This window comes from Urtica dioica, chromosome 11 (genome assembly GCF_054948205.1).
Source record: "Urtica dioica subsp. dioica isolate 48M chromosome 11, U.dioica_male_clone48M_v1_H2, whole genome shotgun sequence".
Classification (NCBI taxonomy): Eukaryota; Viridiplantae; Streptophyta; class Magnoliopsida; order Rosales; family Urticaceae; genus Urtica; species Urtica dioica.
In genome coordinates, this window is record NC_142766.1 from 5,841,201 (window position 1) to 5,857,546 (window position 16,346).

Here is a 16,346-nt window from a genome sequence, read left to right on the forward strand (position 1 = left end):
ATCCTTGGCGGGATCCCATTCAAATATGTTCTCGACAACATCTCGTTCAATGAAATTTTTTAGACGGAGTCCGAGGGGCTCAGCGACGACTCAAAGACTTCTCTGAGCGATAAAGGTTATGTTGTGGTCCGTCTTAGGTAGACCATGGCAGCCGTGGCAATCGGTTCAGAGGGTGACTGCTCCTTTTTGGTGTCAAATTGCGCCCATTCAGAAGTCTCAGAAGTGGAAGCTGGCGCTTCGACCAGTTGCTTGGAACAGATGTAGTGGTTCTCGACCGGGGGCCTTGTCTCTCTGGAGGTCTTTGACTGTGCGGGGGTTGACATCAAGAGTTCGATTACACACCATGAGTTCACCAGTCTTTGGGATACTTACAGCATTCTATCTTTGGCGGCGTTTCTTCACCCATAATCGAAGGACCAGCCTTTCCTCCCGAGGTAGGGTTTTGTAGCGATGCATATGGCAAGTCTTCAGTACGGGTTGCGCTTGTTCCAGACCATTGTCGAATAGCTCCTCGTGCAATTGGGGATGTATACTTATGAGATTCACCCGGATTTATATTGATTGGTCGCAATGTGCCACATGGAGTGGCATAGCTATTCAAAGTGTGCCATGATCATGGAAGATTTATGTAATCTCGTCAAATTCTTCATGGTGCTGGGTCTTCCTGGGTTTCATATGGCTTGAGATCGTCGAAACGTCAAGCTCATCACCGATACCGAGGCCACTGGCTGGAAGGCTTGGGTGTGGGTCCATCTTGAAGCCTTAGGAGCAGCGCCACTTCAGTTCAGCCACTTGGCTGACTTTTTTTATCGACGTAAGGGTGGATAATCTCGACTTCATGAAGGCAACCCGAGGCAATTTGGACAATCAAAAGGTGGGCAAGCATTTTCACTCGAAAAAGTTGATGGCGTCAATCGGATGGTTCCCGTTTTCCATACCGGACCCGTGAGTCTTCCACAAGCGAATGAAGTCCATCGCGATGCGTCTTCTCCCATGAGCCTTGACCTATTAGGTAGTCATTGCCTTTGTCATCTTGTTATATGATTTTGCGTCCACGCTCGGTGTTCTGACTTTTTTGCTTTTTTAGGTTCCTCATCCAAAGAGACGGCTCAGGCACGCTTGACAAAGTCTTCTCGAGATTTGAATGCCCTTGCAACTACTTGTTCTCAGATCGCACATGTACCAGTCGGGACAGCTCAGGGGCCAGTCACTCGATCATTAAGGGACGACTTTGGTGCATCTCAAGGGATATCTTAGGTTGCGCCGTGTATGGTGGCTTATAGTACGTCTCAAGGGACGTCTTAGGTGCGTCTCGAGGGACATGTTAGGGTACACTGTTTATGGCCGTTTATAGTGTGTCTCGAGGGATGGCTTGAGGTTCCTTGATCTTTTTGGGATTCACTTCGATCTCGCGATGGCTGATTATGTAGCCTAGAAATTTTCCCGACCCTACCCCAAAGGCGCATTTGTTAGGGTTGAGCTTTATTTTGTATCGGCGGAGGATACTGAACATCTCACTTAGGTTGTGTACATTATTAATTGAATGTAGGCTATTAACGAGCATCTCATCCACATACACTTCCCTTTCTTTTCCGATTTGTTAGGCGAAGATTCGATTGACCATTCGTTGATATGTAGCTCCCGCGTTCTTAAGGCCAAAAGGCTTGACCTTGTAATAGTAGAGACCACGATAAGTGACGAAGGTCATCTTGATTTGATCTGGTTTCTTGAACATGTGAGTAACCGCGAACGTTTCTACCACTAGATTATTTCGAGTATGGTTAGGATTTAGTGTGTTTGGCACTTTTAAACACCATGACTCAAGAACTTGTCCTGGAGCCAAAGAGCTAAAACAAAACACTAGGTCTAATGAGGACCTAGGTGCCAAAACAAAAGAATAACAAGAAGAGAGATAGAGAGAGAGGGGGCGGTTTTATTCTAGAGAGAGAGACTCTCAATCTCTAAAATCGTGTGTTCTGAATTGTGAATGAGGTGGGGTATTTATAGGGGGAGGTTTTGCCTTGAAAAGGTAGTTTACTCTTTTTCTATTGAATATCACATATTCATGAGCAAATCTTTGTTTCCTCTTTTCCCACTTGGACGTCCAACATATGTCATCAAGGCACTTGGATGTGTTTCCTCATTTGCTTTGGCTCTCTCTTTGCCTCCCAACATGTTTCCTCAGAGGAAATTTGTTTCTACTTTTTCTTTCGGCAAGTATCTTCATACATCAATGCACGAAATAAACTCTCTTTCTCTCTTGGGTATGGACGAAAATGAGCTTCTAGAACATGCTTCTAGATGTTTCTTTATTTGTTCATGATAATATAAAAAAAAACCCCATTTAGAATTTTCACATAAAATTCCATGAAATGAAATTCAATCCTTAAGGCCCAATTTCTTAAGTTGGCCGTGTGACTAAATTTATTGTCATCATATGACAATGTCCAAAAACTTATTTATTGACATTCATACCATCCTATGTCCAAAATGACAAAATTACCCTTTAGACAATTTTCGTAAAACTTGTCTAGTTCTTGTTTTGACTTAGCTTTCTTGTTTCACTAATCCTACTATACTGACTTGTGGCAATAACCTCATGGATCCAAATGAACAAAGCTTGAGCTAGCATACTTGGACTCAAAAGTTTGCAAACCTTTTCCAAATTCTAGCTTAATGTCAACTGACTCCACTAAAGAGTTGACACTGAGAATCTCTCGGTTCAAATGAATATATTTTCTACTCAAGAATTCTACTTAATTGTAATGAGTGGATACATTGAATATTATCTATGTTTACCCTTCATGAATATCATCAACTAGATGGGATTTACAAAATTACCATTTTACCCTTCTAGTTGTTATTTCCTCAACTCTTTTTCGCTTGTGAATAAGTTAGAAACAATGTATTGACGATGAGCTAACAAGTCACATTGATTCATCCAAAAGAGTCATGACTCAATTTGGACACTGGCCAGTTCATTTATTCACATTCCAAGGAACAAAGCATGAGGTGATATACATTGCATTTCAGCAATCTTGTACATGAATTCCATATCTATGAGATCTTCACAAAGTTTTTCATGACATCTTCATAACTTAGTACTTCACCATTAAGTCTTGTCTATATCACATAGTCAATCTAGAACTCTGACTTTCTCAAATGAGAATACGTAAGCTATGAAACGACATGTCTCATTTCAGGATTGAGGTAAGCATGATGCAATTCATATATAGTGACTCTGAGACAGAAGAGGTTAAATGGTTTGTTCTTACAATGTCCCTAGAATTGCACTGGTCAATTCAGTACCTTCATGAGATACCTAGGAAGAACTATAGAGTCTCCAACTCTCTATGTCTCATAACCAGACATCATAGATTCTCCTAACAATCACAATGAGATCAATAGCCCTTTGATCCTTAGATTGTGAATATTCTGTTTTAACCAAACCATGAAGAGTTTGTTCATGTAAATCTATATTTGACTCGTCATTTGTTGTTAGGTTTTCTTAAGGACTAAAGACTAAGGTTTATCATAAAGCTTCAAACAAATGAGGAAGAATGAATGAAAGTTTCAACTTTTATTAATTATTCAGCAGTTACAAGCAAGAGTCTTCGTAAGACTTTGTTACATCAAATGTATACGAGTTATGACTACTACTCTTTTTTGGGCACCAATGCCAACAAAGACATGCTTGAACTCCCAGAGGAAGGCGACAAGTTGAGTTTTCATATCAAGTGAAAGTTGGGCATCAATCTTTATAACTTGGTCAAGTTTTGATTCATTGAGGATGATCAAGATGAGATCGTCGGAAGTCATCACGAGGGTCGAGTTCCCCAAACTTCGGTGCATCTTTAAGGTTGCATGGGTAATCGTCTTCCAATCAGAAGATCCTGGTAAACGTCTTTCTGGCAGCCTTGTTGTCAACCCCATGGTTATAGCATATTCTGGCATGGGCTTGATCGACGGCCATGGTCATGTTTCCCTTTTATGTGGGGAATTTTACCAATAGGTGACATTGTACAGCGATAGCTGGTCAACCACTAAGAAGAGAAACATGTGAATAATTTTGATGTCCCCGAGAGTCCTGAAGGTGACCGAAAGGTCGATAATGACTTTTGTATGACTATCTCTCTAGTGAACCCACAGAGGGGTGTTTGGATCGGAGTCGGGCATAGCCCCCAAAGTTTCATGTGCTCCAAGATGGTCTTGAAAATTACGTCAATGGAGCTGCCATTGTCGATGAGAACCCTATTCACCAAGTTATTAGCCACTTGAGCCTTAAGGACAATTACATCATTGTGTGGGTGCCAACTCGCTTTGCCTCTTCGTTAGTGAAGTACATTGCCTCGTGTAGCACGGACGGAGGTTCCTAGTATGTGAGTTTGATGTGTTCAGCGGCGCCTTCTTAAGATACGGGCCTTAGGAATTTTTTTCATTGTAAAGCTGAATCACCACCTTGTGGACCACTCATTATGTTGGTCACGACATGAAGTTGTGGATCGATGCCAACAGTAATCATGGTTTGGTTGATTGTGGCGGCTGTTCTCCTCCCTTGCTAGTTTGTAATCCGCTTGAGGTAGGACCAGCAGCGCCGATCATACGCAACATGAACTCTTTAAGCTAAGCTCGTTGGATCAAAGTCTCGATTTACCTCTTGACTTGAAACCATTCAGAGGTTAGATAACCATGATCTCATTGGAACTCTCAATATTTTGACCAGTCGCATGGTCCTTTTTTTAATGGAGCCGAGGTGGTGAACTTAACACACGCTATTGTATGGATTCGATCCAGCGTTGTGTTTAGTGGTGTGAACGAGGAGTAGCCCCTGAAGTTTTTCGAAAGTCGAGGCTTCTGGGGCATGGGCGGCTGACTATTAGAAGTCTGACATCCCTTATTTTGTCTTTTTTGGGAGTCGCCGTCCTCTTGGCCAGGCTCGTCTTGGCAGCTAGAGCCTTAGTTGTTGCTCTTATGGTCGTCGAGGTAATCTTCGACTCTCATGAAATTCTTTGCTCGAGTCATTAACTTAGCCATGGTGGAAGGGACACGACCTACGACGAACTTTAGGAAATCGCTAGTGCACAAGCCTTTAATGATTGCGGTTATCGCGTCACCGTCGTGGAATCCGTTAACCTTATTCGATTCTTCAATGAATTGTACAAGATATCTTCTAAGAGATTCACCACTCTCTTGCTTGATGGACCACAATACATCTTAGTCTTCCTTTAGACCATAGACGTAACAAAGTGTGCTAAGAATGTGTCCTTTAGGTCTTTGAATGATTGGATGATATCTGGTCTCAAGCTCTTGAACTACTCGAAGCCGGGTTCGGCGAGTGTGAGCTCGGTCGGCTTGGCACATGGCCCCAGGGGTAACGCCTTGCTTCGCCGTCCAGGTCTCGCAGTGCTGGATGTGGTAGGTAGGATCTAACTTCTTGTCGAAGGGTGTGAGATTCGAGAGTTTCAAGTATCCCGTGCAGATTTCGGCCAATATTTGGATAGTGAAAAGCGAGGAAGATTCCTTGACAACCCCTAGTCTCCACTATCTCCTACGCCGCATTCTCGAAGGTCATGGACTTCGTTTCAAAGGTTGTGGATCATCATGACGACATCAAGGAAAGTGGTCCGAGTAGCCCCTTTCTCAGGAGAAGTCACTTGTCGCCTTTTGTTTGACCCTTGGTTTGTGCATAAATTCATGTTAGTAAGAGCCGCCGGAGGATCGTTAGGTCGAGAACTTAGCTGTTCTCTTAGGTCTTCACCATGCACAGTGCGTTGGGCGGTGATATGATCCATACGATCTTGGTTGGCGACTCGAATCTGCGATCTTCATCTAAGATGTCTCGCTCTTAATGTACCCTGACTTTCTGCGATGTCTCCTCTCTAACCAAGTCGGTCATGGGCTGAGCGTCGGGAGTTTCCTTCTACGGAAACTGCAGGCGCGCTCTTCATCTTTGGCGGAAGATTTGATGGACCAGCTACATTCACGGTGGGGAGTTCTTCATCCTTTGGGAGAGAAGTCTCGATATCCTCAAAATCTTTGAGGCGTTTGTAAGTCAAGAGTGTCACTCCTCTAGTTCAATAACGTCATGAGCGAAAGAATAAGAGAAAATAAGCTTAGAGGGGCGCAGAGGCAATGTCTATGGCGCGCGCTCCGACGCTCAACATTAGTCTTATTTTTATGCTTGAGATGGGTGCCGATATTCGTTAGTGAATATTTAGGAGATTGGAGACTCGATTAGAGGAAACTGTGTGCGAAGCGTGCTCGACAACGTTTTAGAACTCTATAATCTAGTAATTTTAGAGAATTGTGTGTGTACCTTGATCCCTCTAAGGAGGCGCATTTATATTTCTATAGTGCTTATGAGGCTCTAAGGAGCCCTTGGGCGCATGGCCAGGCGCGCAACCTCATATTGTAAGGCGCGCGCTAGTTTTGTTGAGGCACGCGTGAGATTCAAAGTTCATCGTGTGTCGCGCTCTGAGCCCTGCATATCGCGTGTGGTCGCTCCATGCAACGTTGTGACGTGCACGAGCGTGGGCTCAGCTTGGGCCCTCTTTGTATGGGTTTTGTGCTCCTTTTGGGCCTTGACGAGCTTTTTATTGACTCGGCTTGTTGGGTTTTTGGATTCGGAATCCGACGCAAGTCGCGTTGCATTTAATGTTTTGGATTTTTTTAGAATGACCGACAACATCTATGTTGTTTTTCTAAAGGACAAATATGTCATGGATTACTATCGTCTATACTAGGGTTGTGATAAACTAAATGTTGCTTTAACAGTTCGAGTCTTCGTAAGACAAGTGACCGAGTCTTCGATGCCATGTTTGAACAACACTTTATTCATATAGGTAGTAGGTTTGATGATGTTTTCTTGTTTAAGAATGTAGAGACTTGCGTCTTCTACCCTTGCCGATCGTCCTTGAATGATTGATATCCTATATAAGAAAAGAATCATTTAAAAAAGAGACAATCATGGCTGATTCTCTAGTTACTACACTTACATAGATGAGATTAAATTTGAAACAAGGAAGATATAGAACATTATGTAAGGTAAGATCAGCACTAAAGTGAATGTCACCAATATAGTTAACCTACCGGCGTAGTTTGAACCTACCATCGTATTAGCTTGATATTTGAACTTAGCTTTTGATTTCAGTTCATAGCGTGGAGGATATCCGTGAATTTTATAACATTTGTCGATGGTGTGCCCAAGCATCTTGCAATGTGTGCACGTTGGCCATTCCTTCTTGTTAAACCTTTTCTGATGTTCTTGGACTATCATCGCCAAAGAATTTGTCTGATCAGCAGAGGCAATAGAGTTGATGCGGACTGAACTTTGCTTCTCTTCTTGATTCAACATCGCGTAGACCTTATTGATCGGGGTAATTGGCTCAATCAGCAAGAACCTGGCCTTGAGCATGTGTGGAAGAGTCGTTCAATTCCCATAAGAAATTGCATAACGTTCTCATTTTGGGATAATTCATGGATCTTCGCTTTTCCTCCATAAGAACAAATGCAAGAACACTCTGGTTTGAAATTGCATCGCTCTTCATATGTCATCTTCATATTGGCGAAGTATGGCGGATAGATTATTGTTCTTGAACAAGATTAACGAATTGATGCCTCAGCCGGAAGATACACGGTCCGTTACTCTGCTGGAATCGCTCCTCGAGATCCTTCCATGCGTCTCGCGTTGTGCCCCCAAAGAAAAGGCTTGACAAAATTTCTTTGCTCATGGAATTGAGAATCCACGAGACTACGATGCTACTGTTGCGTTTCCACAGGTGAAGAAGAGTAGGATCATATGTTGATGGTTTCATGATGGTTCTATCGATGAACCATAGCTTGTTCTTCACCTCGAGCACAATTAACATCGAAGCATTCCATGGCATGTAATTCTCTCATGTGAGTACATGAGTCACCAATACAGTTCTGGCGAGTATGAATGGTGGAGATAGAGATGATAGGGTGGATAATCGATTGTCAATCTATGTTTGGGAATTCCGGTAATACCAGAGTTGGTGACCCCAGTCAATGAGACTGCTGGTTCTGTCATTGATGATGAGAATCAGAAGTGTGCGATCGAGAGAGGTCAACGGAGCTCGAAATATTTCCAGATCTAGGAATCGCAATGATATCATATTGGATTTCAGATCTCCAATTTCAGAGATGAACGAAGAAGAAGAAGAAGAAGAAGAAGAAGAAGAAGAAGAAGAAGAAGAAGAAGAAAGAAAGAAAGAAAGAAAGAAAAAGGAAAAATTTGATATGTGATAATTGAGTGAATGAATTGAATTAATGAATCAAGAGCCAAGATTTGGTTTTAAATACATTAGCTCAAATACTATACGAGAAGAAGTATGAGCTAAACGACTAATAAGAGCAAACGAAATGGTGTGGAGATACCGTAAACTGTAAGCAACCAATGAAACACTACCAAACTATACAAATACTCCAGAACACTACAATGCCGCTTTTAGAAGCGGAGAGCTTTAAAAAGTGACCAGTTGCTTCTAATTAAAATCAACAAGTCGCTTCTAATATCAGTTGTTAGATATCGCAGCGATCCAACTCCTTTTCCAATTATTAGGAGTCCGGAGCTAGTCTAATTCCTCCTACTCTGATCAGTTGGTAATTGGATTGGATTTGATTTCTTTTCATATACGATGTAACATGTTTATTTATTGCAATTCAAATCATGATCTAATTAATTATTAAATACGCTTTAATAATGAATTAAAGGCGTGGGGTCTTGACTTCTACAAATAATATTTTTCCTATTCAATTAACTAGGTAGATTTTCAAATATAAAATGACAACGTAAAAATTTCTCTAACAATGCCGTCACTATGAGCTCATTCGTTGCGATCTACCCGGTCTCCTCATATAATTTCATTCTTCTTTTTCGGACTGACAACTTAGTCTTCCAAACTATTCTCTAGGTAGACCGGGCCAAATAGTATCGGTTGACTTCTTTTTTTCCTATAAAGAATCAACGTGGGGATCGTTGAAATAATAAAATAAAATAAAACATGTCTAGGAAGAGTGAATTCGAAAATCATGAGATAGAGAGAGAATTTTCTTGTGATTTTCTAAACAGGTACGTTGATCAAATTTTGCTTCTATACCATACCTTTATTTATAAATTTTTCATATCTTTATTCTTTCAATGTTTTTTTATTGTATTATAATAAAACAAAATCATAACCATTATATTATTTTTGTTATAATAAAATAAATTAATAAACAACTAGATTCATATTGTTAGTTATAATTCGCTAACCTTATGGAATCAAACATTTACTCTCGTTCAAGTGAACGGATATTCTTCTCTTATATGCAAGTGTTAATGACAATCATTCCATCATGGATTCAATCATCAGGTGAGCGAACATTTACTCTCTTTCACGGGAGCTAGATTTCAAATATGTAACTCCCTTTCTCCATCGATCCTATTTTTTATTTAAAAACATAAATATAGATGCAGATTCCTACACCCTTTAAGTTCACTAATCACTTTGTATTAAACAAATTGGGGGACTGAAAAGCTATGTAGGACTTTGTCCTTACATAAAAACACCAAGGATTGGTCTTAACAGTGTGGTCCAGCCCACTTTGGTTTAAAAAGGAAGTTCAGCCAAAGACATGTGCAAAGAAGGCAGGGAATTTGAATTTAAAGTATTTAGACCAGTGGATAAAGAACCCGGATCCTCCATCCCTTTTTGATGTCTCCCTTAGTGTCCCTCCAATTAATATAAGCTAATTTGATCATTTCAATTTATTTTTAAATAAATATAAACTAGTAATTAAATAAAATAGTGACATGAGTTATTTTGATTGTAGGGACAAGAGATACACCAAAAAGAGGACAGACCCTACCCATAGATTTACTTTTAATTTTATAGAGTTTACCCGTATCCATACCTACTAACAATAAATTAACAATAAATGAAAGTAAGATATAGTTTTAATATTTTTTATGGGTAAGGCCTTACTCAAACTTACCCATTGTCATCCTTAATAATAAGATTTCACATTATTTTTTATAGGATACATTAGGTATATAGTCATATTTATAATTTCACATTGCTATATAACCAAAGTTTTGTAAATCTTAGATAAATAGTAACAATCATGTATTTACACTCATAAATTGACATAAATACCCCACCATTTTATTTCAATAAAAGGGCAAATCATGAATGTTATGTCATGTTTGTGGTTATTTACCTAAAATTTATGAAACGTTGGCTATATAGCAATCTCAAATATTTTAGTTAACTGGTTACCTAATCTTTTTTTTTGTTAGGAGTCATTAGTCTTTTAATGATAATTGATAATAGTGAAGTCAATTAAAGTTGGGTTGAATGAACCGAATGTAATTGATATTTTTGTATTAAAAAAAGAGAAATTGCCTAATTTGTCACCAATTTCATAACATTTTCCAACTTTCCACCAAAATGCTAATTTTTCCCAAAATGTCATCATCTATGTCAACAATGTTGACATCTATGTTTGCCCTTCACTATTAGATGTCAACATTGTTTGACATAGAGATTGCATTTTGGGAAAAATTAGCGTTTTGGTGAAAAATGGGAAAATGTTATGAATTTGGTGGCAAATTAGGCAATTTCTCCTAAAAGAAAACAACAACAACAACAACAACAAAAAAAAACGCGTCTTTGTGGCTAAAAAATGTAACTTATAATATTTCCCCAATATATTCTTCATCATTCTTAATGCCCAAATCCGACGAAATACTTGGGCATGAACCATTTCTCCGAATTTGAGTGGCGAGAAATCGCAAACACTCATAAATTGTTTCCGTTTGTGGGTGAGAATCATCCCTAGCGAAGAAAGTGTAAATCCTTTTATCGTCAATCTCAATCCAGCTACACCCAGGGTTCTTTCTCATCCCCAACTCTTTCATTTTCAATCTCAATTCCCTCAACTCATTCCACTTCCTATCGGAGCCATATAAACCTGAGAGAATGACGTAAGCTGATGGGTCATTTGGGTTCTTCTCGATCAGCAATCTAGCCACTTTCACACCCAAATCAACCTCGTTATGGAAACGGCAAGCTGAGAGTAGCGTGCTCAACAAGTCAACTTCACCGCCAATCTCAGGGTTCCGTAAAATAATCTGATAAGCCTCTTGCAATCTCCCGGCGCGCCCGAGAAGGTCCAACAAGCACGAGTAGTGCTCTACACTCGGCTTGATCCCATGCTCAGTGACCATTTGATTGAAATACTCGTAGCCTTGATCGACAAGTCCACCGTGGCTACAAGCAAACAAGACCGAGAGGAAAGCGACCCCATCGAGTTTTTCGATATCGCTGCAGTTTTTCATTTCCTCAAAAAGCTCTATGGCTTCTAAAGCTCGGCCGTGGGACCCGTAGGCCGATATCACAGAGGTCCACATCACAATGTCTTTCCGTGGCATTCCGCGGAGAACTTCAATCGCTTCATCGAGAGCGCCGCATTTCGCGTACATATCGACGAGAGCGCTTATAATAACTTCCTGCTTCTCAAAACTACCATCCGAGATGCTCTGGTGAATCTCCTTTCCCTTTCCGAGAGCCGAAAGTCTCGAACAAGCTGGTAGAACCGTGGCGAACGTGATGTTATCGGGTTTCGGACCGCTCTCTCTCATGGCGTCATAGATTCCAAGGGCTTTGGAGTTACTCCCCGCATCAACGTACCCTTTAATCATGACGTTCGAATACACCACATCTTTTCGGGTTGTGATAATCTTGTTGAACACATTCTCCGCAGCCGAGACGCTTCCGCATTTGAAGTACATGTCGATGAGGAGACTGTTGATGAAGACATCAGGCTCGATCCGGTTTCTCAACAAATACCCGTGTGTGAATTTTCCGTAACGAAGCTGAACCGACCTTATGCAACCCAGTAAAAGGGTACTGAAAGTGGTGAGGCTTGGCCTCGTTCCTTCTCCGATCATCCTCCTGAGAAGTCTGAGGCAAGCTTTCACATCGCCGTTTGAGCTATAACCTGCGAGCATGGAGTTCCAAGCGATCAAGTTCTTTCTAGCGATCTGCTCGAAAACCTCTTTGGCCCGCTCTAAGCACCCACATTTCCCGTACATGTCCACCAGAGAATCACGTATGAAACCCTGCGATACGAGTCCGTTTCTCACCACCTCTTCATGGATTCTCTTCCCTCTCTCCAAATCCAAGAGCCTCGAACAGGACGAGATGATCATCATGTACGTGACCGAGTTGGGCTCAAAGCCAGCTCGTCTCATCTCCTCAAACGATCTCACCGCTTTTTCAGGCTGGCCGTTTTGATAATAACAAGAAATAACCGCATTCCAACACCTGACGTCTCTGTCAGGAATTTCGTCGAACACCTTCTCTGCACTCACGAAACGGTTACACTTCGAGTACATTGTCGCTAACGAACTCGAAACGAAAATATCTGACAAGAACCCAGTTTTCACAAGATGACCATGCAACTTTTTCCCGTAATCAACTCTGCCCGATTCGCCACATGCCTTGAGAGCACTCGGGTACGTGTATTCATCAGCTGCGATACAAGGAAAGTTCAATAACTGTTGGAAGAGCTCGAGAGCTTCAACGAACATGGAGTTCTTCGTATGAGCTGCCAAAAGGCCATTCCAAAGAGTAATGTTTGTAGGCTTCTCGATGGTTCCGACGAGAAGATTCGCAGCAGAGTCGTAGAGATGGCAAGAGAAGTAGAAGTTGACGAGGCGGGAGCAGAGAGCGGAGTTGGGTCGTAGGCCAAGAGTGAGTATCTTCTGGTGGATGAGCTTGCCTTGTAATATTGACTTGGAACTCGTAAATCTTCTGAGAAGAGATACAAGATTTGACGATATGTCCATTTTCTCAGTCTTTCGTGCACCGAGTTTAGGAGATTTGAGTTCGGTGTCATTTCATAAGAATCACTTGCTTAAAGAAACCCCGATCACTACTAACAAATGTAGAGAATGGCATGGCATGTGTTATGAATATATTGCAATAGCACAGCAAAAATGTATTGAATAATACTAGATTACGAGAAAAACTTATATTAGTGCCTTGAAAATAAGAAGAAAAAAAGGTATATTGCAAAGCCGCCGCCAAAGAAAAAAATGCCTGAATATGGTACTTATTTCTATGAAAAGGGTTATTGCAATCGAGTGGTCTTTGTCTGGTTTTTGGTTGGTAAATGTTCGTTGTGGTGGTCTCAAACTTCGGTTTTTGTCTGGTTGTGTTGTAGTGATTATTCGTTTTGGTGGTCCCAAAAATAGGGTTTTGTCTGTTTAATTTATATCCCCGAGTTGTTGGTGGTGGTTGTGGTCCCATTTTATATTCGTTCGTATATGACATTGGAATATTAGTATAGAAATACAAGGTAATTTAATAGTACTTTAAAATGGAATATTTTGACCTTTTCAGATCTAGCATCGACTTTGTTCCCATCAAACTTTATCACGAGGGTTCTATGGAATTGATTGATGAAGTTATGACGTATGTTGGTGGGGTTCATCTATATAGACAAGTGTGACTTGGATTTGATATCCATCGTCGTTTTAGACAACCTTTTGAGAAAAAAAAAATTAGGGTACGCGAAAGGAGTAAAGTATTATCTACCTATAGTAGGGTCCCCAACTGAGAATGAGCACATTTGTACTGATGAAACCCTTCTTATTTCATTGCGCAAGTTAATTGACATCTCACGAGAAGTAGTTGTTTATTGTGATCATCCGCATGGGCAAGAGAAAGAACAAGCACTGAACAAGTGCAAGTTGAAGATGATGAAGAAGAGCAAGACCAAGTAGATGAAGAAGAGCAAGACCAAATACATGAAGAAGAGCAAGAAGAAGATGATGTAGAAGAGCAAGGTCCGGTAGAAGAAGATAGTGGATATGAACGCAGTGAAGATGAAGTTGGTATTGACGGACAAGGGATAGATGTCGGACTCGGTAGGTTGAATAAGAAAGGGAAAGGCCAAGTCAATGAAGAGCTGAATGAAGACAGTGACTACGAAGATGAGTTCGATGTGAGGATACGTGACGACTCAGAGAGTGAAGAAGAAGAAGAAGAAGAAGAAGAAGAAGAAGAAGAAGAAGAAGGAGGCAGTAGTACGTATAAGCTGTCACGACGATATACAAAGAAGAAATTACCCAAGTTCCCGGAGTTTAGACCAGACACTGATATGCGCAATCCGGAGTTCAAGCTTGGACTAGTGTTCCCGAGTGGTAAAGTGTTTAAGGATGCAATCAAAGAGTACTCAATAAAGGCTGGTAAAGAAATATACTTTAAGAAGAATGATGTTAACAGAGTACGTGCCGAGTGCAGAGGCCCTAACTGTAATTGGGTATGTTTTGCATCATGTGTTTGGTAGACATCAACTTGGATGATCAAAACGTTCAGAGGTGAACATACATGTGCAAGGACGAACAAAAACATATCTGCAACATCTACCCGGCTTTCGAAGACGTATCTATAGGATTTCCAAGACAATGAGTCATGGTCAACATCAAATTTTATGAGCAAGGTACAAAGAGACTAAATTTTGGAATGTTCTAGGATGAAGACATATAGAGCAAAGAAAGCTGCAGACCTTGTTATTCAAGGGACTTATGAGAAGCAGTATGTTGTTCTTTGGATTACGGAGCTGAGATCAAAAGTTCTAACCCGAGGTCAACTGTTGAGTTCGACTGTGATGTTGTCCATGAAGGCAACCCTGTGTTCAAGAGGGTACACATTTGCTATGAGGGGTGCAAGAGTGGGTTCAGAAGTTGCAGACCAGTCATTGGTCTTGACGGTTGCCACATTAAAGGACACCATACATGCCAGCTTTTTACTGCAATAGGGTTGATGCTAATAACAGTATGTTCCTTATAGCATTTGTTGTTGTTGAGTCCGAGGGGAAATCAACTTGGACGTGGTTTCTGCAGTGGCTTAAAGAGGATGTGCAAATAAACAATGGCCATCATTGGACTTTCATCACAGACAAGCAGAAGGGGTTGAAAGAGGTCTTAAATGGTCTATGTGAAGAAGGTTCAGTAAAGGCTGAGCATCGCCATTGTGCAGAGGAGTCCACGATTGCAGACCAACATGGTGCCAAGAAATGAGAATGGATTGCAGCCAAGGGTCCTATTCTAGATGATTTAACTTTAGGAAGCCAAGATCAATGTCTTTTTTGTGAAACAACAACTCTGATTACATTGGCTTATTTTTTGTGTACTAAAACCTGTAATCGGGCACATTACATCTATGTATGGAACATCTATTTTGGTACTTTATAACCCATATTGTACGTGTACTCTATTTTGGTACTTTCTTATCTCAAAAGATGTAAGTAAGTTCACTGCCATTCCATTAAATTTCAACTCCACATACGGAACGTAGCTGAACATGAATAAGTTCATTTTCATTACATTCCAAAACACAAAAACTTAGATTACATAGGCCTACAATTTTACTTCACTAAAATTAAATACAGTAATCCTACAATAATTATCATCAACATAAGCTTCACTTTCTTGGTTTCAACTTCAATTTGTCGCCAATTTTCATTCTTTTTTCCACCCTTCACATCTCTGTCGCTGGGACCGAACTCTTTTTCCTTGCCGAGTTCAACTTCATATCGATTTATCTTTCTCAATAATCCAGGTATAACCTCAATCGATCTCTTACACATTCGTGGATCGATCCAGTCTATAAAACCACATCCAGTAAAAGCACCCTTCTGCAAATTCAATCAGATGACAATGAGATCCACAGAAAGGAATAAGGTCGTGTATTAGACATTTTGAAAATCCATTTTGACAATGAGATCCACAGCTTACTCGTCAAATCCCAATACATATTATTTTTGTATACCTTATACCGAGCACAACCATAGAACCGTCGTCCTGGGTTGTCAACGGTCCACGCTGTGCGTTGAAGGCTCAGCGATCCACAGAAACAATAAGGTCGTCGACGAGCATCGCCGGAAGATTGAGCTTCATCATGTCGACCACAGCTCATCAAATCGCTATTTCTAGACGGAGACGATTCCATTTTCATCGACCGATTTAATTTGGGAATTTCAAAACCCTAAATTCTCAAATTACGTCTTATATTCGTCAACGATAGGGGCATTTTGATACTTTCCTTTGTCACGTGCTAAAAGCGTGACCACACACCCAACGTCCGTCAAGAGTATGTGACAAAAAGCCTAAGTTTGCTACGATGCAAGGTTTTAAGGTTGGCTGTGTACGATTGTCAAATCGAGGGTGCATAATGTTACACGTGCAGGAGTTCAAGGGGCATTGATGTAAATAATCCCTATAATTATTTCTCCTCTATATTTATTTCCTCTCTTTAACGGTTTTGTCCCGGTGT

At 40.8% G+C, this 16,346-nt stretch overlaps 1 protein-coding gene across 1 annotated transcript; it reads right to left on the reverse strand.

Annotated features, from left to right (window-relative positions):
• Positions 1-10,674: 10,674 nt before the first annotated feature.
• Positions 10,675-12,982, reverse strand: LOC149380852 (Tetratricopeptide repeat (TPR)-like superfamily protein). The gene has a single exon (XM_089601991.1). It carries the CDS (start codon positions 12,851-12,853, stop codon positions 10,694-10,696), a length of 2,160 nt encoding a protein of 719 aa, XP_089458117.1. The 5' UTR covers positions 12,854-12,982; the 3' UTR covers positions 10,675-10,693.
• Positions 12,983-16,346: the final 3,364 nt, after the last annotated feature.

Coding starts and splice junctions, on each gene's coding strand:
- LOC149380852 (XM_089601991.1), bottom strand. CDS start 12,853: ATGGACATATCGTCAAATCTTGTATCTCTTCTCAGAAGATTTACGAGT.